This window comes from Rhagoletis pomonella, unplaced genomic scaffold (genome assembly GCF_013731165.1).
Source record: "Rhagoletis pomonella isolate Grant_MI unplaced genomic scaffold, Rhpom_1.0 Rhpom_scaffold_00004, whole genome shotgun sequence".
Classification (NCBI taxonomy): Eukaryota; Metazoa; Arthropoda; class Insecta; order Diptera; family Tephritidae; genus Rhagoletis; species Rhagoletis pomonella.
In genome coordinates, this window is record NW_023458558.1 from 45327402 (window position 1) to 45354000 (window position 26599).

General features: G+C 33.9%; 1 protein-coding gene across 1 annotated transcript in view; it reads right to left on the reverse strand.

Annotated features, from left to right (window-relative positions):
• Positions 1-25144, reverse strand: part of LOC118738239 (GATA-binding factor C-like) — a 102006-nt gene extending 76862 nt beyond the window's left edge. Inside the window, exon 1 of the mRNA XM_036469165.1 lies at positions 25000-25144. Within this exon, the coding sequence (XP_036325058.1) occupies positions 25000-25144 (145 nt within the window). The remainder of the gene's footprint in view (positions 1-24999) is intronic.
• Positions 25145-26599: the final 1455 nt, after the last annotated feature.

The window sequence follows — 26599 nt, forward strand, 5'->3', positions numbered from 1 at the left end:
CCACAAATCGAACCGTTTTGTTGAAACCGAACCGAAACCCACTCGGTGCGGTTCAAGATGAAAATCTACTGGAGTATTTTTCAAGTTTTGTCGTGCACAACATTGCTTAAAAATGCAACACTTAAAACTGCCAACATTTTGGGTTTGATGGCAAAAACCTCGAAGCCAAGGTTTTGGGAGTCAATTCAAAATTTTGAGTATGTATTCTTTGTGTACCCATCTAGACTTAACAATAACGAAGAGGCAAAATACTAGACTGACGACGTGTCAGAACCTTAAGAAAGTTTACTCAAATAATTTTAATTTAACCTTACTGTGTATTTGAAAAATAGGTAATTAGGGGATTCACAAGACGTGTTAAATGCCGTAAAATCTTAAGTCTTAAATTTTTTTAATGTAAAATAACGATAAAAATGGCTGTAGCCATCGGAATAGACAAGATCGAAACACTACAAAATAATAGCCCCAATATTTTCTTCGCTCTTCGCAGGATCCTGTTGAAAAGGATGAGGTATGAGAGCTAATTTGAGGATTTTGCAAACAAGTTACATTACGATACATATCCACAAGCATTCCCATATATATGTACATACATACATATTTGCATGGAACAAATGTCACTTAGCAGATTGACAATCGATAGGTGATATTGACTGACAGGCTGATAGACAGACAGGATTCTTGATGTCCGGCTACACTTTAGCTGCTAAATTTTCACACCATTTGCATGACTCACACCAAGTAGAAGAAGAAGAAATATGTAGAAGGCCAACTAAGCTAGTTGAAGAAAAATAAGGCGAGAAATAGAACAAAAAGTATATAAAGCGCAAAAACAAAAAGAAGAAAAAAAAAGAAGAAGAACGACTACAGTTGGCTGTCAAATTAGAATGCAAAGTTTGTAAGCAACAGTAACAGCAACAAAACAAGCAAAAGTGAATACGAGCAGCAATAAAAGCAATCAAACACACATTTATACATAAGTTAAACATACATACACACATACTATGTGGCAAACGTAGTAAATTTGCTGTTGTCGGCGTTGATGAAAGGTACCTTATAGTGAAAAATTCCCAAATCGTTTGCATTGCGAATGGATTTCATTTGCAGCCAGCCACACAACGGATAAGCATATAAATATGTACACGCATGGTGTATTCACAATCCCCATATTTACATAAATACATAGCCATATATGTATGAAAGTATGTAGATATGTATTTAAGCTCACGTGTGCTTTCGCATGCAAAATTCTAGTTAGGCGGCATAGGGCTTTGCGCGCGCCCTCACATTGGCTGGCGTGGGGAGTGAGAGTGCAGGAGAAAAGGTATGTGCGTGATTTTTTTCGCTCCTTAAGGGAAAAGGAGGTGGAAGGTTAAGCGGACAGTGTGCGCAATGATTTAATTGAAGCGATGATTGTCATCAGCGTGTAAGACAAATCACGTGTTTTGTAGGCAACGTGAAGATACAAATACAAATCAACATTAGGGCGGGTCAATTTGTAAGGGAGATTTTTTCGACTATGCGTCTATAGCACAGAAGGATACTTCGTGTAATTCTAAGCAAATTTTTCCAAGAAATCAAAGGGTCTAAAATCATTTTGGAGTTTGTGAAATTGTAATTGTTTGTGTTTTAAGTGATTAAATTTTATATTAAAACCTGCTATAAGAGGTTTTTTACATGTGCACATTCTTTTCGAAACCTATTTTCGCAATTTGGCAAACTCCAAATTGATATTAGACCCACGATTTCTTGTAAACAATAATTAAAATAAAGCGGCACATGTTTGTATGTCACGTATGGTTTCCGGCAACATGTTGAACAACATACATACAGAACATGTAACGCGAAATTTAGTTGTAATTTTCGTTATAGAAATGTGTATATAGTTTTGGTTGTTGTTACTTTTTATAAGCTGAAGTGCCGGTTGAGTTTTAAAATTTGTGTTCCTGTTGTAGTTGTTAGTGTAGCTACCAGAAATTCCACTTTTCATCTCTTAACCTCTCAATATACTTATTAATTGACCAACATTTTTTGTTACAAGTATTATTGTTGTCGCTTTTGTTTTCACAACGTTTTTCGTTGGCAGTTCTCAGCAGCTACACGTAGTTTGCTTGATTAAAAAAAAAAAAACAATAACATCGTTTTGTTGTTATTGTTGCTGTTGTCATGCTGCTGCTAATTTAATTGTTGCTTTTGTTGTTGTTGTCATTATTCTGTTGCTTTCCATGCTTTCACCGCAACATGCCACCAGCCACTAGCGCGAATTGAAGTAATTATGTCATTTAATTACGCGGACAGGCCGGCCACCGAAGCCAACAGTAAGAACCATGAATACAACAATAATAACAACAACAACAAAAATATTGCAAAAACTGCCTTTAAATATGTATGTATGTATGTACTTGCAACAGCTGCATTATTGAAGCCAACAGCATTTATGGAGCGCCCCCACGCATGCGCGTCGCTTGCTGCACGTGAGGACAGCGGGAAGGGAAATGGGCAGAAAGTGAACGTTACGAATTGAAGCCTGTGCATGGAAGATCACTGCCAGCAGGCAATGTGTTATTTTAAACGAAAGGAGATCTAAGCGCATGCGCCAATTTCACTCGCTTCAATTCGCATTCCATTTTTTTGTTGCTGTTGTCGTCTTTTGCTGCCAGGCGCTAAGTTGAAACCAAGAAGCTGACAATATTATTGAGGAATGCGCTTGCCGCTACCAGTTATTGTGGTTGCTGCGTTTTTTTGCATTTTTTGTTTTCTTATTTTTTTTTTACAATGCGAAAAGATAAAGAAAACTTGCCGCCACACAGTTGGGGCTAATAAATGTGCCTCAACTAATTAAAACATCGCACGATGTTTGACGTTGCTGTCGGTGGGGGCGGTCGATGTCGCTTATAAGCTATAGAACAGAACGTAGGGGCATGTTAACATACGAACAGTGGCGAGCTGTGTAGAATATTTTTTTGCTGTTTTAGTTTTTTATAATTATTTATTCTTTCTATTCGCGTTTGTTTTATTTTAATTCACTCGCTTATTGTAGCTGGACAGACAATTTAGCAATTGCAATGCGTCGTGCATTAAACACACATATTCGTACATACATACATATGTACACATCTTATGTACATACATACATCCATACAACTTATGTACGGACATATGTAAATACATATGAACATCTGTTAAGTGACTCGTTGTTGCCGGTGCACTATGGGCCAGCAAACGATAAAAAGTGGCCAGTATTTGAATTCTTATTGAAATGGCTTAAAAATTGCTACAGGGGATTCTTGGGGTCGATGATTACGAATCTGAACATAAATTTGAAAAATTCGAAATGGCGGATCCAATATGGACAATATTGTGGAAGGTAATCGGATTGGCTTAAAACTTGTTACCCTATGAGTTTTTGGCTCACTGATCACGAATTTGAAGTTAGATTTAAAATTTCAAAAATTCGAAATAGCAAATCCGACACGACCGACATAAGAAATATGCCTTTAGTCAGCCTACAAAAAATGTAGTTTCCGTAGTAGTTTAATTTTTTGGAATTTATATTTTATTTATTTTTTATTTTGTTTTTGTTTTTATATTTAGATATAACTTTTCTACCAATTACGAATGTAGACTTCACTGTTTCATTTGTTTTAGTATTTTGCATTTATTTGTTTTATTTTTAATTTTTTTACGAATAGCGAATTTAAACTGTGCTTTTTGTGTTTTGTGTTTTTGTTTACTTTCGTTTTTATTTTATGTTTTTAATATTTTCATTTTTTTACAAATTAAGAAACAGGCTTCACTTTTTTATTGCTTTTGGATTTTCCATTTTTTTGTTTTTTTTTATATATATGTATATATTTTTTATATTTTTTTCCAATAACGAATTTAAGCTTCAGTTTTGTATTTTATTTATTTTTTGTTTTTCTTCAATTATTTTTAATTTTTTTTATTTAATTAAATAAAGGTAGTTGAATGCTTCTCTCAGATAAAATTAAAGTGTGAATGAATCCTCAGCTATGTTATATTCTTCCTATCATCTCGGAACTTATCTCAGCAACTCGGAAAATGGAAAATTTAGAATTAATTACCTATACGTAGTAATAAACCATATAAAGGATCGAACCAAACTCGCTCACGCGGTTACAGCGCCAGTCAATGACTCAATAAGAGATGTCGAATTATTTTAAGTAAAGGCAATTTTGAATTATGTTTTTCTATTTTTTATTTTACTGCATCTTATTAATAATAAACAAAGGACAAAATTAAAATATGTATTATTTTCTGAAAAGAAAAATTTAATTTTACTATACATCGGGCTTGTAAATCTCAAATACAACTATTTTAGTCAAAATAAAATTGTGACCACAATATTAAATACTGTATATTTTGTCTATTAGCATAAAAAATTAAAATTCTAAAGTTGACTTTTGTCCGTTTTGAGTGCCTTCCGGCCCTCTGTGCGCTGGCATGAATGAACGGCCACTGTGTGCGAGCGCCGCATTCAAAACACGCGTTGCTGTCAATGCGCAATCAAAAACAACAGCAATAACACTAGCAACAAGCAACAAGCAACAAGCAATGCACAGCAGCAATCATAAGTTCAAAATGCAATAAACATTGCTGCATTGTTAGAGTCGTACGATATGAGAATTTTCCAAGAATTTGGGCCATAATTAATGTGGCATGATTTTTTCTGCGTTTTCTTATACCAGTACATATGTATGTAAGCTGTTGCTTTTTGCACTAACTGCTGGAAATATTTTAATCAAAAGAAATTGTAGTTATGATGTTGCAACAGGCGGATTAGCAATTGAGTTGCAAATGATGTGTGGCAAGTATGTACATGCATGCATGAATTCATAGGTACATGTGTATGTATTAATTTACATACATTTGTTAGTAGAATGCTATTGAATAGATTTGTATGCTTGCAGTGCAATTCTGGAGATGACTTTAAATCTCGTAAAATTGTACCTTGTTTATTATATTGAAACAAACCTTTCTTAAATTTCTAAATTTCCAACCAGTGTTGAATTCCTAACCAAGTGGCAACATACGTCAAAAATATTTTCGAAATAAACCATTCTCAAACTGCTCTGATTTGACACCCACCCATACTAAAATATTTAAAAAGACTTGTTAATCAAACTGATTTTGAATTTCAAAACTGGTGGCAACCCTCTTCAAATATATTTTAGAAACGAAGCTTACTTGAGACTTTTTCTCTTGACACCCGTATCAAAATATCCCATTTAACATGTTAAATAACTTGGTCTTGAATTTACAAACAGGTGGCAACCTCTTTAAAAAAATGGTTTTGGTTTTGGTTGATTTGATCCCCATTTAAAATACTTCATTTAACTTGTTGATTAAAGTGATTTTGAACTCCAAAACAGGTGGCAACCCTCTGGATTTTTTTTCGATACTTCTCTTTCGTTTCACACCCAGATCAAAGCATTTAATTTAACTTGTAAATTAAATTGATTTGAACATTTCGACAGGTGGCAACCATCCTATAAGTTATTTCTAAGAAATCGTTTTTCAATCCCTTTCTTTTATGCCCACATTGTTGTAATATTTTATTCGCCCTATTAACTAATTGATTTAAACTTACGAAAAGGATGAAAACTCTCTTCAAAAAATAGACTATGTGTTAATACAGGTCATGGCCAATCTGTGTGCCAAATTTAATTGAATTACGTGCAGCTGTTGGAGCAACAAACATACCCATGCACTAACAAACCTTCGCATTTATAATATCAGTAGCATTCTTCATTAAAGGAAAAAAATTGCCCAATATGCAGGCAGCATTAAATATTTATTATTATTTGAAAAAAATAATATTTTTGTCTCCCGAAGATATGTGAACCGAGAGTTACTGATTGATGTTCAGGGAACGGATTTTATGGAAATTGCCTTTTTTCTGCTAAAGAGATAGATTATATTCGATTAAGAATGTCCACGATTTTTCAGATATTTGCTTTTTTTTGCCTTTTCTACCGTTGACTGTAAATACCGAATAACCGAAAAATATATTTACATTTTTTTTACAAAAGTATATTAGATTTTGTTTTCAGCTCAGAAGAAGTAAAACTTTTAAAAAGTTCACTTTGAAGGTAATTTAAAGGTCTAAATAAAAAACTAACTCGAACTACAAAATTAAAACTTTAATTTTTTTTTTTTGTTTTTTGTAACCGAGGAAGCACAACCTACTACTAAGAATTTCTATTAAATTTGTTATAGACTGCATGAGAATTATTATGTTTGCCAAAAAAAAACGGCAATCTTTGGCGGTTCTTTATTTCATTGGACATGGACTCACGAAAAAAGTGAACTTAATTTCCAGGTTAATTTAAAATTAAAATTAAGAATTTAAACCAGAAAACCTTTCTAGCGCAAAAGCTCACTCAATAGCCTTAAACAAAATTGTTTTACAATATTTTTTGTGAAGTGTAGATTTCCTCTTAATTAATGTTGGCTCTTTCATTGAATTGTCTCAGAATTTAATATCTTAAAATTCATTAATCCGCCAATTCAGCTGCAATGCGGACAATACAGCCAAAACAAACAAACAAACAAAAAACAAAGGCACAAAAACCATGCCAAGAAAGTGTCCCATCAAATTAAAACACAATATCGTATTTAAAATCTCATCAATCATGCTTCCGCATTTAAGCCTTTACACGTTGCATTAGTTACACACGCAGAGCGAAGAAAAAAAAAACATTCCGCACGCATCCCACAATTTCATGCACCTTGCCGTCCTGTCACCCTACTCAGCTGTTTATTTGACTTTTAATAATTTTCTTTATAACATTTTTTTTTCTTCTTTTTCTTATGCATTACGAACATTTGGACACCATTTATTCGTTCCGTTCAATAGCAGCAATTCAATACGCCACTCGTAATTCATTGCGTGGCTCGCTCGCTGGCTAGCTGGCTGCTGCTGCTGCTGCTGCGGCTACCCCCAACCGTTTCGACGCACATTTCGTTGAAAACTTGCGCACCAGGATTAAGATTTGTGTGTGATAGATATTTGTCCATACCTGGATACATACATACATACATACATATGTACATGTGCACGTATAGCGTCAGCATAAATATCGATTGCCAGCTGGTTACAGATAAACGCTTAGTAGAAGGAGGGGAACCAAGTGACCAGCAGCAACAACATAATGGCTAAGTAAATCTTCGCTTTTGTGTCTAAGCGCAATTGCTGCTGGTTTAATAAAGTATTTAGCTTTTTTTTCGCTGCGCTGGAAAATGCGTTGCCTTCAATAAATGCAAGCAAACACACATTGTGTATTACAACAACTATTAGGAGGTGTTTTCTATTCCCTTTAATGCTGTATCCTTTTATGTGTGGCTTTGCGCCTTTCCGCTGCGTATCTACAATAAGTTCGCGTCCTAAGTCTTTTATTTTTATTTTTTTTTTTTGTATTTAAGTTTTTTTCTTATTCTCTTCTTATTATGCCTTTTCACCCAGCCAGCTACAGAAATTCTAGGAAATTCATGCTGCATAATTTATTGCTTGTTATGATATGGTGACGATATGCTGCTCTGCTGGTGCTTGCTGTTGGCTTGTTGCTGGTTTGCTTTACTGGCTGTTGTTGTTGTTGTTGTTATTATTTTAGTTGTTGCTTGCGTGTTAGCACGGTTAATGTTGCCGTTGTATTTTTTTGTTCGTTGTGGTTGTTACTGCTGGTCAACACCTGGTGTTGCAGCTTCCTTTTGCTCGGCGTTTTGTATGTACGCTTGCTTTGGGTTGTATTTATTTCGTTTTGTGCAAAAGTATGCATATATGCGCTTAAATTTGAGTGTGCGGCGGGGTTAAATAGTAGCGCGTGGGTAATCTGAGATCACTTCTATGCGTAGCATATAAATATTAAAAGATGCCAAGGAGTTGAGAGAAAAGCCTTGCAATTTTTTATGTGGAAAATTTTAAGTAAAAAGCAAAAATCAGCACAAAATGTTGATCATTTTTTTTTAATTTTCAAAGCAACAAATAACATAATAAGTCGGCACTGCGGTCGCTAAAAGCATAAGCCAGTCTAATACGAGCGAGTTGGGCTGTTACAGTCAACTAAGGATCAAGAGATAGCTCAGAAATATTTTTCGGAATTGCAAATTTGCTTACAAATTAACTAAACAAGTCGCAATGCATTCAAGATTGTTTAAGTCATAAAAATCTTGTACTTATTTATTTTTTGGACTTCGCGCGGAGTACTTGCTTGTTTTTAAACACAAAAATTTTATTTTTTTTCTAAAATTTAGTATAACGCTTACTTGTGTTTTCCGCTTAATTTTCGAGCAGAAACAGAATTCAAATAGCCGAATGTGACTGGCATCAGTCTGACAAATTAAATGCGCTAATTTACGACAGCATAAACTTATTGCTCTGATTCTTGTTTGAAGCTTCTCTAATTCAAGTATTTTTTTAATTCATCAGAACATTTTATATGCAGTTGAGTAACGCATGCGACTGAAACAAAAAAATAAATAAATTACGTATAATTATCCGCGAAGCTATCGTTTTTACTGTTAAGTGTGGTTTTATGGCATTTTGATTGCTTGAATTGCCAATTAATTTGTGAAATGTTGTTAGCAAAATTTAATGCAAATGAAATGAAACGGGAATTCATTATTTGGTTTGAGTACCCAACTGAGCTAAGTTTGGTTGTAGGATGAAGATGCGAAACACTTTTATTGAAAGAGATTGATCACAGATGGCGAACTTAATAATATGAGTATGCTGAGAACAAAAATTAATCTGAAAATAGTTTGGATGGTAAAAAATTGTCGTTATGGATAATTAAGTATATCCAGATAATCGTTTTTAATATAGACAAATATATCGATAAAATATGAATAAAAAACGATTGGTTTTAATACAATGTCGATAAAATATAGACAAATCTATCGATGAATATTGAAAATATCGATAACACATGAAAATATCGATAAATATTTATAAATTCAGGTAATCGTTTCTAATATCATTAAATATATATCGACAATTTTTAATAAAAAATGTAGATATGTACTTAACATATAGTTTTAAATACGATGTCGATAAAATATAGACAAATATATCGATGGCATATTATAAAAGTTATTGACTAGAGATCGAAAATTATCGATAACACGCCACCAAAATTATCGATAACATATCGAAAATGTTATCGAAAATTCCATTAATTATTGTAAGGAAATATCTAGAGCAAATATGATTGCCAGCGGAGCAAGGATTGATGTTGATAAAAGTGAAAAATAAAATTAATAAAAGCTTAGTTTTTTTCGCTTTGCAAAAGTAAAGGATGCATTTTTTCAACATGGTGGTTTACGTATGTATGCACATTTAAGCTTTATTTTTCTCTCAGTAATATTGTTATGCCAAGATTTATTTGAATTTAAATTTTCAATTTACTAAATACAAAAGTTCTTATTCACAAAATTCAAAATCGAAAAGAGTTTCAGAACGACAATCTATTCCTGGTGCATTTTATGCTTTTGCAGCCACTACTCGCCAGTTTTAACACATTTGCTGCTATGTTACCCACAGGTGGTTGTATTGAGGTTTTCAAAGTGGTTTATTAGTGGAAGCTCTTTTTTGCTATTGGGCATATAGGTAAGCAATTTTTTTGTTATAGAACTATATGAATATTTTCACTTTTTTTGATATATTACATTCAAATAAATTTCAAAATACGTAAAACATATTTTAATTGAAAATAAAACAAGTAGTCACACTCTTAAAACAACGAAAACACAACCAAATAAAAATTCACAAAAATATATAACTAATAAGTTTGTAAAGCCGACTTTTAACAAAAAAACGTGTTAATTATCAAGGCAGCTGTTTTTGTGGCCTAACCCGTTTGCGATCTCACGCATGCGCACGGTAGATATTAAATACTAACGTTTTTTCCATCAATTTATGCCACAAAATCAACACACAAAGCGATCGCGAGTGAGACTAATGAAAAAATGTATGGCAAATAATAATTACATCCTAAGAGATATTCAAAAATATCCTTAAATTTTTAGGTGACTTACCTTAACTGTCATTGTTCGCGCTTTTTTCGTTTGTCAAAGATTTAGGAAAAATTGTGATTTTTTTCAATTTTTCTGATACTTAATCTTATCGTTCAAAGAGACGCTGAAAATCATTTAAATTTCTGTGTTAAACGAAAAACAGCGTAAAAGGATCGAAAAAGTTGGCAAAACTTTTGCAAACACGAATTACCGACCCTTACTTTAATCTTTAAACATTTAAATTGCTGTCACTACAGCTGCTTATTTGCTGCTTTACAGTTGCCTTGCATTTCAACTCAATAATAGTAGTACGTATTTCAACTACACTATTCCTACTCTATATAATATTGGGCACACACTCTCCCTCTCTCTCTCTACCTCTGCTTACCGCGAAGCAAAGCTATAATAATTGTGCAAGTTCACATGTTGCAAGCAGCGTGTACTATATGCCATGCAGAGCAGCACACATTCGCACAAACCCACCTATTCAACGCATACTGAAAAATACTTAGCCAGTATATAAATATGTTTGGACCCAACAAACAGAAATGCCTACTTGTCACGCACGGCCCTGGTCGTTTGTTCGTTTTTTGGTCAGTAGCCAAATGGTCCTTCCCACTCTACCCTATCAGCACGCTCGTCCTTTACGCTTAATTCAACTCAACTTAGTTCAGTTCAACTCAGCGCAACTGAAACTTAAATATACTCGACGTTAGCCCACGACATGAACTGGCAGGGTATTAATGAATTAAAACATTTTCACGTGCTGTACGATATATCTATGGCTCGTAGTTTCGCGCAGGATTATGCAAATTCTCGTACATGCATGGAATGCAGTGTGTTTGTATATGAAAAGGACATGAACATTACGTTTTATGTAGTCACTGGCGCGTCAGCCAACTACTGAGTAGATACTAAATGTGTGCCTCAACGCTTGGGTGTATGTTGGTTGAGCGTGGGCCACAATTCGATTTTCCGCCCAGGGCAGGGCGTCAGTGTGACATGAAACGCTTAATTTTTATTTTATAGTTTTATTGCGCTTTAAATGGAGCTTATTAGTGTTTTATTGTAGGTTTAAGTGCAAGTGTGATATTAGCTCTTTTGTGGCGCGAGCTTTTGAGTATTTCAAAAATTTTTAGTTTTTGTTGAAATAATGCACATACAAAGTCAAGCAAACTTTTGGTAGGAAAAGCCCAAGAATGGCAACACTGTATGTAACAGACATTGAAAAATTAACAAAAGGGAATTCTTTAATGTTTTAGGTATATTCTTTAATATTCAGAAAAATAATGTTATGTAAAAGGTGAAAACTCTATTCAAAAGTGCTACAGCCAAGATCGAGTTTTGTTGGCAAGATCTTCATTTGTCGCCTGAATTTACAGTCCAGTGTATGTATATAATAGTCGTAAGCCCTATTTTATTCTATGGTGTCACAGTCTGGCGAACAACTCAAGACAAGTGGCTCACGAAACTAATCAAGAGAGCACAACCCTCAACGCCTACTAAACACCTACAAACCTTAATTAACTTTCTACCCATGGACGTTCTAGAAAAGTCGCAGCGAATCTGTAACGCTATAAGGCAAAATCCATTACTAAAATTGGAAGGCATTCGATTCGGTTAAACTAATATGCTAACCAACTACCCCGAAATTCTTAGGTCCCCCAGACTAAACTACATTTATCTCCTCTCAATCTTGAGAACAAATTCTGTCTAAGTACTCCTCTAGGAAAGGTTGGGTATAAGATGACTCTGCAGCCATATAAAATTCAAAAAAATTCTATGGCTTACTTGATCATTCGAAACCATTCAGAACACTATTCTGCGGCGAAATCTCGTTTGACAGCGGTGATAGAATGCAGGAAGGTGCTCAACAAGTTCATGGAGATGTACATAAAAAGTAATTGCTTGACACATATGAACTTGAGAAGAAGCGAAACTGTCTGAAGTCAACTACTCCCACCACAGTCTTCCTGTGAATTATGGCTGAAATAACGCTGACAAATAAAAGATAGTCAAGAGAAGCTACTGCTGATAAATCTGACACAGCTTTGAGAAGAACAGTTTGAACTCACGTATTCGTTTAGAATGCCCTCAGCTTCGACAAGTGGTTTTGGTATGTTAGCGCATAACTTTGGGCCACTTTAACCCATACTAATTTGGTTGAAATCCGATCATTGGATTATGAAGAAATTAACGATGCTTTTAAATTTTTATATGAGAACTGAGGTCAGTTTGGTTTTTGCTTGAAAACTACTTGGTATTAAGAAATGTTTTTGGAGAACAATAATGGTGGAAGTTATAGATGCTTTTGCAGAGCTCACCACATATCCTGGAATATTAAAAACAACTCACATGAACTCTCATATCAATCGAAGGCATCAGCTAATTGCAATAACAGCTCATCTGTCGCATAATCGATTAATGCGATAAAGCCCGGAATATTTTAAAAATAATTCCCACAGGTTGCTGTCATATTCCATTCAAAAGGGGCAATATGTATTTTCAAACCAAATATTAGCATCAGTGTCAGAAAACAGCCATCAGGCATAAAGAGTCAGCTGGCCGTTTGCGGCACTTGCATTCCAGCGCTTCATCAGCTACTTTAGCTACACACATACATACATATGTAAATATAAATGCAAAAAAAAACATAAATGTAAATATACAGCATCATCAATAATAACATCAAAATCAATTTTTGACATTTTTACGCTTTCAATCAGGCTCCGAGCGAGACATGGACAGACACAACAACAACGGAAGCAACAACACCATCACCAACCGTCAACAAATGATATATGCAGACTAATGAATTTTAAAATATTTTCGTACATGAATTTAGCCAACCCACAATGCTACCAACCGAAATCGAAATCAGTTGAAATGCAAAACAAACAGTTAACAAGTGGAGCAAGTGAGGCATGTGAAGCGGCCTGCAGCCGGCTGATCGATTTGACAGGCGCACAAATGATATGGAGCGACAGGCGCTGGTTTTAGCGGGCAGCGGAATGGAGGCTAGCAACCACCAGCCACCATACAGCAGCAGCCTGCAGCCAGCATGTCTGTCAAAGCTTTACAAAAATTACAAGAACAACAACAACAAAAACAGCCAAATAAACGCACAATGATGGCGCGAGCATCAAATGTTAAGTAGTATAAGGGCAACAGCAATGTAAAGTAACCAATTGATATTATTGTTGTTGCAATGAAAGCATACACAATTTGTGAAATCGATTGTGTGCGATTTGAATGATCATTTTTGAGTGATTTTGAATGAAAATGCGCGCATGAATGAATAACGTTTAAATGGTAAGCTAGTGAACGAAACGAAGTTGGACGAAGGACGATGGCAGGTAAAAAAAAAAATTACATTGCTTTTTCATAAGCCAGTAAACTAAAGTGTGCGGAAAACTTGGAAAAAGTTAATGTTGGAAAATCAGTGAAAGCAAAAGTTTCGGCCAAAATCTCGTCGGCGTTTACAGCGCCTAATAAGAAGAAGTGAAAGCTTAAGTCGAAAGCTTAAGTAAATTTGATGTTGATGACGCAATTGAGGTGCACAGTTGAGAATAATAGCTCATTGGTAACAGATATAAAGCATTGAAAGCTTTTCATTTCATTCAGTTAATGTTTATAGGCCTAGAGAAGATAGTTCACAGAAATTATAGCTATCATGCTATCATAAGAAAATGGGTTAAAGAAAGTATCAGTAGTTGAAAGTAAAGAGCTTAAATCCTGTATAGATGAGTTGAGAAAAATACTTTAATTTCCTAAACTGCAATTACCGTCCTGTAAGAGCTTTCAATATAATTTAACAGAGACTTGAAGCTCTAAAGGTTTAACAAAAGCATATGTACATATAGCAAAAGCTGAAGTTAAAGCCAAAACGAAATTCGTTAACTATTTTAATAAAGCTTTTTGGTACTAAAAGCTGAAACCCGTTTTAACCTTTTCACACAGCCTCTATCATATGTTTGACTGGGTTACTTGCGTACCTACAGCAAAAAAAATCTTCACGACGAGACAGTTGGGCATGAATTACGCATTGGTAAATGCGCATGCGCCAGCAAAACTGATTGATCACTTGAATGGAACGAACACAGTACGGAAACAACAATGAACAAAGCTTCATTATATTTGCAAAGCTTAAATATAAACTGAAGCCTTCAATACAACTGGCAGGTTTATAAGGGGAATTCCTTCGCCTTATTTTAAATACAAATGGGACATTAAAAATAATGAATGACAAAAATGCAATAAAAATGCTACAAAGGCAAAGCAGGCAAGCGAGTGTACAAATATGTACGAAATTCTGTGTAAAGTGGAAAGTATAGGCACAACAGTAATACTTAAGGTATGTAGTTAGGGACGTATGCATGTACTACTTATGCACACATGAGTGACGTTTTATAAAATTTTATTTCTCTCCTGCCAATTATGCTTAGAGCGGTTGAAAAGTGGTGGGAAAGTGCAACAGAAAATGCTTATTTTTTGTTCTGAAAAATTTTACTTTTTTCTGTCCACTTGTTAAATTGTTTTTAAGTAAGAATGAGAGAAAGAAGAAAAACCGTATGCAGCACTTGACATTGTGGGAGTCATTGGCAAACCAGGTGAAGCTTTCTGGCATCAAAGCAGCATGACAATAGCATTTTTATATTTTTCAGAATTTTGCAGTAAGCAAGAGGATACGGTCGCAAATAAAAAAACATACTTCGAGGCTTCACAATGCAAATCATGTTATAAAAATGAAACTTATGACACGTATACATATATATGTACATACATACACCGAATTTTCTCTTGGCAAACTTTTTTTCTGCAGCCTGATCACTCATGCGCGTTCACCCTGGCATTTTCGCGCGACCAAGCGCTACATTTACTACTACCACACTTATAATACATGTGTAGATATATGTATGCACACGTTTACTTTCATTATATACATATGTATGTAGTAGATTATGTACTAAATACAAATACAAACATCGCAGCATTGAGGAGGGCGAAAAAAGTGGCAAGCGGCTTAACTGTGCACCAGCACTGACAATTAACTTACATACAGTTAGCGCCGCTAACAATTGAATTTTCTGTTTTTTTTTTTTATGAAGCTCCTCTTACCCAGTCCAAAAAAAAAAAAAAAATTCGATTAACGCCAGCGCGCAAAACAGGCGCGTTTTCAGTAGCACCCACTTTTTTCGGTTCACTGCCATTTTATTTCACAAAAAAAGTGAATTGTTTTCTTTCTTAAGCCGCTAATATTGGGTGGAGCTGAGCACCAATTCAATTTGTCGCTGGCAATTTTATTTAATATTTAATTTCTTCTTTTTTAACAAAATAATTTGAAGTAAGCAGTTTACGAAAAATGTTCCGTTTATATTCTCCTTAGAATTAGAATTATTTCTTGGTCCAAGTTAATGAGCTACAAATCACCGGTTTGCCATGAATTGTGGGAGTTTTGAGATGTTATATTCATCTCTGATGACTAATTTATGCTAACCGCTAGCTGCAGATGTGTATATACACATACATACATATGTACATCATTTTTTTATGCTAAATGCGCTATCTAATTGCTAAAGACTTTGCCTAATAGCGGACCTCGTGGCTTCAGTAACAAAGCGTTGCAATTTTCTAGTGTGTAAAATTATTTCCCACTTTATGGGACGGAAGGTGTTTTTAGAAATATGAGTGTGAAAGCGAGCGTAAGTATGAATATAAAGTGAGACTATGAAGTTTGCATCTGTACATTCTTTTCAAATAAAAGGATAGTAAATAGCCCTCGGATAAGAAGTTGTTGTTTACATTTAGTTGTTGTTAATTTGTATTAACGATTTTACGCACAACTGATGGCATTTGGTGGCCCCTAATGCAGCATTCTCATACATATTCATAAGGGCGGTAAAAAAAAGTAAAGTCGTGATTTTAATGCTCTAACACCCCTGGATTGTACTATTTATACCGAAAAAAACCCCATTTTATTATTTTTTTTTATCGAAAAATAGGTGTTCAAAAACAATTTTTGTAGAAGTGGTATAGATTTCTTGAAAATCAATATTTTATCGGAAAATTTTGTTTTACTTCAGTAAACTTCCAACAATAATATTCAATTGTTTATATAAAAAATTTTTAACAGTAACTATTTTTAATAGGCCCCCGAAAATTCCTCTAAAATGAAAAATAAAAACACATGGGTATATTTTTTCGATATAGAATAATCCTAGGGGTGAGAGTATTAAAATTTGGAATTTCACTTTTTTCACATGCATTTTTGGATCACCTTAATATACATACATACATATATCATCGATGTGTTTGCAAAACCTCGCATACACCAGTTGCAAAACCATCTAAATCGACATAGTGGCAAAAATGAGATTTGGTAACCCTTAACTCCAGGCACTTAACTTCATGCATATAAATCGTAAAAACCATATTCCAACAACAAATTTGGAAAATGATACATAGATAGATGAAATACCATCTAAAAGAAACTAACTTTATTGGTTCTACTGTAAAGTCAAAGTCATTGATGATATAATTTTTACAGGTTTCAGAACAAAGGCCTAGTAAAGATATTCATGAATAGGTCGAAGTTTTATGACAGAGGTGGAGGCGGTGTGTTCCATCTGGAACGCTTCTTAATCTCAAATTTAGCCTATTGGATTTTTGAAGGCTAAAAACGCAGCGCCAGTCAGGGCTCTCGAATCAGGATACTGACCAGTGAACGCCTGACCTCTCACTATCGAGCGTCTCGGACTCCTTTCGGAATGCTGATTTGAGTTCCACGGTACAACTATGTACATTGCAGGCAACTGCATAACTTATAAGTCGGCTAGGCAAGGCACCCACGAGGTTATCTCTATTGGCAGGGATAGTCTAAGAGTAAATTGTGGCGACTTTCGGACTGCTTCTGGACGGATGAGCTTCAGCCAGCTAAGTGCCGAATCCCGGTACTAATGGGCGGGATTCCTTGGCTCTGCCCAATATTGACCTGCAGTACCCGTTATTAATTCAGGAAAGTCTTCCTGTGAAAAAGATATATTAGATTTTAATCTCCAGTATTATCCCAGAAGGGGTTATTCCAATTCATTAATATCTAATCTATTGTACGGACAATTAATTCTTTAAGCAGGCATTATTCAAGGTAATTTAGACTTAAGCTACTGTACGGACAATTAATTCATTTGTCCATTGAAGTCCGTAGAACAGCAAATTGAAATTTCGAGAAATCTTAACTGTTGCGGCGTGGGTGGAACGTTGACCTATGGGTCCCAGTCTAATATATTTTAAGGATTTGAAAATTATCGGTTACGATGTTTATTCAATTGCCTCAATCTCTGTAGTTTTATTATTTTAAGGCCAGTTGTCCCCTATTAAGAAACATTATCTATATATGGGGTGCTCCATACCAAAACGGACGGGGTTCACATTTTACATTTACATTACATTAATACATTTTTAAAAACTTTATAGCACAGAAACAAATCGATTTAATAGTTTTCCAAATATCTCGTGAAATTCAACTTTATTCATCAGTTAATTAAAATGTGTATCGCAATATCGGAGGAAGGAGAGTTAAAAATATTTAGCTTTAAAATCATTTTTACTAGGGCTGCCACCTGTTTGAAAAGTCTAATTTAATTAAGTAATACAAAAACTGTATGAAATATAAATACCTTTGTCAAACCAAAGAGTGTTAAGGAATCTTTAGCTTGGACAATTGGAGTGTTTGAAGACGGTTCCCCAGTGTTTAAAAAGCTACATTCAAATTATGCAATAAGTTGGTTGAATTATTAAAAGATGACTATCAATCAAAATGGGCTTAAAAAGGCTTTGTTTCTGAAATTTTTTTTTTTTTTTTACGACAAAATTTTACCAACATCCAGACCCAGAAACCACACTATATATTTCCGAAGGTTTATAATGCGCTGAATCCAAATCTAGCCTTGTACTATTATTTTGGTGAAAGAAAACATCTGCAAGACTACATAACCTCAAATATGGGCAAATTCAGATTCATCGCACCATAATCCTTCGAAAATATACAGTCCGGTTTCTGGGTCTGAGATGCTGTCGGCCTGTGTAATTGAAATACATACATACGTATGTATGTATGTATCACAATATAGGGATCCAACGAAAGAGTTTAAGAAGGTTTTAGTTTAAAAATATGTTGAAGAGGTTTGCCACCTGTTTGAAAAGTTGAACTTAGTTAACTATTACACAAGTTATATGAATTATGGATGTCAAAAGAAAGAGCGCTAATAAATGTTTAGTTTGAACATTAAGAATGTTTTTGAGGGGTTTTCAAAGGTTTGCCATCTGTTTAATAAATTCAATTTAAATTATATAATAAGCTAAATTAATTATTAAAGGATAGGTATCAAATAAAATGGGTTTGAAAACTCTTTATTTCTGACCTTTATTTTTATTTAGGAGGGTTGCCTCGTGTTTGAACAATAAATTCAACTTGGTTCATCAGTTTATTGAAATACTTGCGTATCACAATATTTTGAGGTGTTGTAAGGGCATTGCCACCTGTTTATAATTAAAAATCCAATTATTTATTATGTTAAATGAATTATTAAAAAATGGATGTCAATCGATGTGGATTTGAAAAATATTTATTTCTGAACTATACTTAGCAGGGTTGCCACATTTAAAAAAAAATCAAATTGAACTTAGTCCATCAGTTAATTAAAATATGTACCTATTGCAATATCAGACGAAGGAGAGTTAACAGGAGAGTTTTAGCTTTAAAATACCATTTAAAAGGATTTTCACCTGCTTGAATAGTCGAATTCAGTTAATTTATACACAAGCTTTATAAAGATATTAAGATATGGGTGTCAATAGAAAGAGATTTATGAAAGCTTTAGGTTGAAAATATCTTTGGCTAGGCTGGCCACCTTTTCGGAAAGTCATATCGATTCAACTAAGTATATATGTATGTATATTAAACTAGAAGGCATTTAAAAAAAATCATTAGATTAGCTGCGTTTTTCTCGAATTTCAAAAATTCAAATTAAATACCTTGGCCTGCAGATGTTTTATTTTTTATGATTTTTGAAATTTTATGAAATTAAAAATTTGCGCTATTCGAGATCTCTCTTCACTCAGAAACAGCGATTAAGATAAAATATGGCGGTCGAATCGCTTATAACTCTGACTAACATTTGGAAAATCTTTTAGATCTTGAAATTTAATTTTGGGCATTTTAACGCCATGCGCGTTCACTAGTAGCAACACTAGTCCATCAAGTATCTTAAGAAATTGCATGCTTTCTGTTATATTTCTTTCTTTATACATACATACATTTAAGTGAGTTTAAAAACGTATCAGCCGAAAAAGCATGGGCGATTACGGCGCCAATCAAGAACAAAAATGTTTATGCTGTTCCTTTAATTTTAAATGAAAATTTCTATACATACATATTACTCCTGCCGGAATCTGCAATAATTTTTAGCCTCTGCGGAGATTATTTTGGGCTCTCGTGCTACTGGAAAAAAAATAAAGCAATTTCACTATCGGGAAATTCTTAAGCTTTTCGGCAGGTCTTCCTTTTGTTGCTCTTAATTCCTTACCAACGAACAAAGGCTAGTTTCGCTATCCTCAAGGATCAAAATAACGAACATTTCTAAGAAGCTCTTGAAAGGCTCGTCGCAGGCTTTTTACGATTTCGGAACCTTAAAAACGCTGTCACTTGTATTGCTATATATCTATATTTATGTATGTATATATTTCTGTGTACAAAGGAATAAAGAAATTTTATAACTCACAGCTTCAAGTGGCAAGAAATATATTTATATTATTTTTGTATTTTGTCTAATTTTGAGTTCGACGCCATTGTGACAGCCATGCATTCCACACAGAAACGCGCATAAGTGAGCTCTTAGAGAAATACATATATTTGTGCATATGTTTATTTACATACAAATATTAGAATGCATAAGTAGCAAACGTGCTTTAGCATACAGAAGTGCTGTTCGAATACACAAACAAACCAAAAAACAATTACCTATGTTTGTTAAAGTGTAGATACATACATACATATGTTTATGAATTTGCGCCTTTTTGTATGTAAATTTCCATGAAGGCGCATTATGACATTTGAACAAAACAAAGTTCGACGCTTATGCATCGTAAGTTCTTATGTATTTTTTCGAGTGTCAAAAAATTGACATGGGGAACAAGAAGCAAAACAAACGAACGAAAGTAAGACACTGAAAATGAAATACAAAAAAAACAAAACAAAAAAGTAATATGCAAGTAATAGTGGTGGCTATTGAATTTTTAGCGCAGCGGCGCTATTGGAAGATACTGAAACTATATACATACATATTTTCGTATGAACATTAGAGGGGTCCAAAAACAGCAAAGTCGAAATTTTTATACTATTGTTCTATATCGAACAAAAATATATCCCAATTTTTTATTTTGAAATCAAAAAATATTTAGAGGTCACTCAAAGCGCTCAAAGTTTTTCAAGTATTTTTATATGGGAAAAAACAACTGTTCGTAAAAATTATATAGAATTCTTGAAAATCAATATTTTTCGATCGGAAAACTCTGGTTCTCTTCAGTAGACTTTCAATAACAATACCCAATTATTTATTTAACCAGTTTTAAATACTAACGACTTTTTATTGGTCCCCCTTTTGCATTTTTCGGGGTTTTTGTGGGTTTTTGGCGGACCTATAAATTATAGTTGCGACGAAAAAATAATTAAGTAAACAACTGGTTATTACTCCTGGGAATCTTCTGCAGATAAACATAGTTCTCCGATAGAAAAATTTTGATTTTTAAGAATTCTATGCCATATTTGCGAAAAGTTTTTTTTCCATTTAAAATACATGGAAAATTTGGGCTTTGGCGACCTGTAAATATTTTTTGATTTCACAATAAAAAAATAGGGGTATATTTTTCGGTATAGACCAATCCTAGTAGGTGAGAGCATAAAAATTATGATTTTACTTTTTCACATGCATTTTAGGGCCACCCTAATGGGCATATGTATTTAATAGCATGCGCTTGATGGCACAATAATGGCGTCAATACCAATAACAACAACATGCATTCTAAACAAAACATTTTTTTATAGTGGTTGCTGGCCGCAAAACTCAAGTCACACAAAAACGCCATTAAAATGAAAACAAAACTAAAAAAACAATAGGAGAAAAAAGAAAAACTTTTTGTTTGTATGGTCCTCTATATACCAACTCACATATGTATACATACATACATATAGTGTCATATACACACACACAAATACGTGCATATGGGAAATGTTGATGATTTGTGTTTTGCAACCAATAAACTACACAAATATACATATATACATATTTATATATAACTATTAGTCCCATAATACATATGTACATAAATAGATACATATATATATATATATTTAGAAGATATATTATTTTGTATATAAAAATAATGCATAGCTAACCAATAAATTTATAGAAAACAAAACACTGAAAAAGGAGGCCACGAGAAATGCGAAGAATTCAGTGAATAAATCTAAGTAAGGCGAGACCTCATAAAGAACTAGTACATAAAAATATATAGGCGTTAACATATCGATTGAAGTTTTGTGCATAAGTATGAATGTACCCTATAAACATCAGGGTGCCTCAACAAAAAAGTGGTGATTTTTCCACCGGAATTATAAAACCTATAATATTTTACGACATCCGCCAAAATATGCAGGAAAAATATTAAGATTTACGTAAGCTACACCCGTTTGAACATATGTATCTACAAAAATATATTTTTTTTTGATTCCGTTGACAAAATTTTTAAACGTTTTTATGCGAGTCTATTGAGATTAACTAACCTCTTCTATCATCTAAGGTGAGCTTTTGGAAAATAATATTTTTATAAATTAATTTTATTCTCGATTTTTGGCTGTATATTCAAAAGGGTCCAGCTGGCGTAAGTCTTAATGTTTTTGCGAAATATTTTGTCCAAAGTCTTAAAGCACATAGATACATATATTAAAACAGTTCCATTTTTTTTATGGAGAGTGATGCATGCTAATGTATATATATACATAGTATGCAAGGATATGTGGGTAGAGGTAGCAAAATTCTAACAATAATAATATTAATTTTAATTTACGGACATTAGGTTGGAACGTTGGGGGAATAAGAAATGGGATCTTATGGGTAAATATTAGAAGGGGCTATCAATGAACTTTGTTAAAAAAGAATTTTCTCTTCGGGACAAGGTCATCAATATATCGTACTTTAAGATCCGACTGTAAAGTCCGCAGATATGAAAAAATATTTTAGACGTATGGTTGCACAGCGCACTTTTTTTCTGGTACGGTCTAATGTACATACCATACATATGCATATCCACATCGACCTTCCTGCCAATAAAATGATACAAATATACATGCACATATATTTATGCATACATGCTTGCACTTGTAGCAAGTAGGCCGTGTCGTCGAGGTCGAAATTGGTGCGGGCGCGTTTTCCACGCAACGGCGCTGCCATCATTGTCGACACCGCCGCCACCGCTAATGCCATTAAAAACTCATTAGGATTGCGCCCATAATGAGTTAGTTTACATTGCATGATTATAAATATAAATACATGCATACCTACATATGTATGTATGTACATAAATCAAAGCGAATAATATGCACATAAAATACTTATTGCATACGCGTTTATATTGCTTATTTGTACAGAAATACATATATTGCATGTACTAGGGTGTTCCACAAGATAAGGAGTGCGTTTTTTCTGAGAAATTCGATATGCATAACCACTTTTTGCTTTCAGACCTTAATTGCGCCAGAGTTACGCAGCTTTTTCGATCCAGCTGAAGCTCCTAGTCTGTAACTTCCGTTAACTTTGGTTGGCACGGGTTATGGTCAGTCATCCCACAGCAATAAAACTATGTTTACATACATGTTATTTAGGTCAAAAGGAAACAATTTTGAGGGCATGTGTATCGAATTTCGCAAAAGAAAGTGGATTCGTTTGGAAGGCAGCGTAGAATCTTATATCCATTAAAATATTCTATATGATTCCTCGGTCTCATATGTATGTGAATTTCGTCTACGCATTTATATTGAACAGATAAACGAGTTTTTGTCTTTTCTACAAGAATGATCTGTATATGCTATAAATTTATGGCCTTATTCATAAAAAATAAAATAGGTTTAAAAAGATTTTTTAAGTGACGTTTTTATAAAAAATTTCGATTTAAAGCTGTTAAAGTCTGCTTTATTATTTATGAATTTGAGTGTTATTTTATATATGTATGTACTAGATGGCTCTCACTCGCTTCGCTGAGTATATGGAATTTCTACGTGCTACATTAGGTGTAATTTATTTTAATTAAACTCAACATACTTAAAATATGGAAAAATCAGAACACTTTAAATTTTTACATTTTGAAATTTACTTTTTAAACCGTTAGTTCCTATAATTCAAATTGAATTTGAACTTTTAAAAATGTGGAGCCCCATATATAATAGTAATAATAATAATAATAGATTGGCGCTTACACATATGTTAGTGTTTGGCCGAGCTTCTCCTCCGATTTGTGGCGTGCGCCTTGAAGTTGTCACACAAAGCGGAGGGACCTACAGTTTTACGTCGACTCCGAACGGCGATTGTATTTTTATGAGAAGCTGTTTTTCATGGCAGAAATACACTCGGAGGTTTGCCATTGCCTGCCGAGGGACGACCGCTGTTAAGAAAAAACCTTTTTTCTATATTTTTTTGCGATGTTGATTTGACCAGGGCTTGAACTCAGGCGTTGCGGAGTGGAAGCGCGCACTGCTTACCGCTACACCACAGCGGCCGACGGCCCCATATATGTTGCTTAGAAATAAGGCCTTTTCAAGACTCTTCCGATTAAAACCTAGATTGTAATAACTCATTAAACTTATAATATAATTGTATTTGAATTTACATTTCAAATAGGGCAAACCTCCTCAAAAACCTCAAAAAATTCTACATGTTCAAGCTGAACATTTCTAACATAAACTCGATTTTTAAAACAGGTGGCAATCCTCTTCGAAATATTTTCCTACTAAAACTCTATTAAAACCCTCTTGTCTGACATCCTTATTGTGATACATATTCCAATTATCAAATTTCTTTAATTTAAGAAGAATTTGATTTTTAAACAGGTGGCAACTCTCCTGCATGTAGTTTAGAACTAAAACCCTTATTAAAAACCTTTCTATTGATACCCATATTGTAAGTAATTCATTTAAATTAAATGAATTTAATTTTGGTCATTTGACACGCATATATTAATTTTTCAGATAGCTTGCGAATAATTAATTTAAATTTGGCTTTACGAATAGGTGGCAACTCTTTCCAAAATACTTTCAAACTACAACTTTTTAAGGCGTCTTGTCATCCGTTCTTTAATATAATTTTTAAATAAATAATTCCCTTAATGCAAGTCGAATTAGATTTTCCAAACAGGTGGCAGCCCTCCTCTATGACTATGGAATTGATTTTATATACATATATGTATATATACCCAGTTCCTGTACTCTATCAAAGATATTTTCTGAGATATGATATGCGGTATGAAAATTCCGTTTTATGGGATTAATCGATCGTTTAATCGAGATTAAATCTATCCTATATTTTAAGTTGGGCTAATTGACGATAGAAATAACTATTTTTTTATTCTTGAAAAAAAAAAATAAAAATTTGTCATACCGAACAAGTCAAATATATATTCTAAACAGTCTTACAATTCATTATTTTTGAAGAAGTTCTTAGTTTTTGTTAATCGGAAAACTAAAACTTTTTTGATATTATGTAATAGAATTAAAAGTTGTACGAATAAGTAAAAATTAAAATTTTACTTTAAAATAAAAATAAATAAATTAATTTAATTACTTTCAATAAATATAAGAATGTACACATAAAAAAGCTGTTATAATAAAAGAACCATAATAATTAATATTTCACTTACTGTGCTGATGATAGCTCGGATAGTAGCGTCTATGATGGCCATTACTCTCCAACGCATAGAAGGCGCTCATATCGGTCGTATCCAAGCCGCCAAGACCGCCGCCACCACCACCGCCGCCGCCGCCGAGGCCAGCGCCACCACCCATCGCTGTGGTGCCAGCGGCTGTGAGGGCGTGATGTCCCAAGCCGGCGCCGGCGCCGGCGCCGCCCAGGCCATTCGCTTGCGGAGAGCTGCCCAAACGCGGATTATCATACCAGCTGCGGGCGGCAGCTTCCGCTGTTGAAGTCATATCCATTTCGAGAATAATTTTGAAGGTTTTTATGTGAACGACGAGGGCGAAGAAAAATCTATGTATGTATGTATTGTATTGATTACCACAACGGGGCTGGAGCAATGTTTTTGTGGACGCACTCAATTGGCACTACCACAGAGCAATTTCTTTACTTATTTGTATTTATTTAGTTCACTTGCGCGTTCAAGTGTGCACATTTTGTTATTTTTATTTTCATGTTTTTTGTTTTTTTTTCGCTTCCAAATTTTTTCGCTGTTCTTTATTTACTCAGCACTTATTTTAATTTATTTGCTAAGATTTTTTACAGTAAACTGCTGTTTGGTTTGTTGTATTTGTTTTGCATTAACTTTTGATTGATTGATTTGTGCTGTGGAAAAAAGTATACATAAATATAGTTAAATAAATATTTATAGATATACAATAATTATAAAAAAATTTATTGTTGCCAAAATTATAGGGGCACAATTTGATAAGATTTACTTTGCTTTGCCTGACGAACCAACCGTCGCTGTTAAGCAGCAGAAGCCGAATAGTAAGCATGTTACCGACATAAAAATCAGAAATCGATTTCGTGGCAAAGGCATGATTTTATCACTAAAATTAAACAATTTATGAACAGTAGCTGCTCTATTGCAATTAAAATTGGAAATTTTTTAAAGTACTACGCCATACACTCAAACTATTAGAAGTAACAAAAAAAAAATCATTCCAGAGCCTCGTCAAATTTTTATCAAAATCAATATTTTTTGGGTTTTGTTTCCAATTGATTTCTTTCTCTGTTTTTCTTTTCTGTTTCTCGCGCTACAACTTCATATGTTGTCACGTACCTAGTCTTCAGAAGTCGCAGCCTTCTTATCGATTTTTCGGGTAATAAGACACATTTATGATATTCTTCAAATGCACTTCGTCAACAAATATTTTTATTTTTTTTTTAAATTTATTGTTGTACTTTGCTGCCGCTCTAGGCATTTAGTTGGTGCTAGATAAATGGAATAGAAAGTGAAACTATCGACTTTGCTTGAGTCATAAAGGAAAGATTTATGACAAAGCAAATTTCTTCATTTAACGCTAGTTTACGGTGTTTACGTATGTATATAAGTAAATAAATATATGCTCTATGTAAACCGTTCTTAATGTAAATATTTCCTATCTAAGCGAGCCTTCCTCCGCTCTCAGCGCTTTGATAAGTGGCGTATTTTATTTATGTAGATCGGCTTGGTAGTAACACCTGTAAATGAGCAGACCATGAAGTATCGGCAATGGCAATTAGAGTACAGCATTTTGTCATCAATACGATAGCTGTTTGTC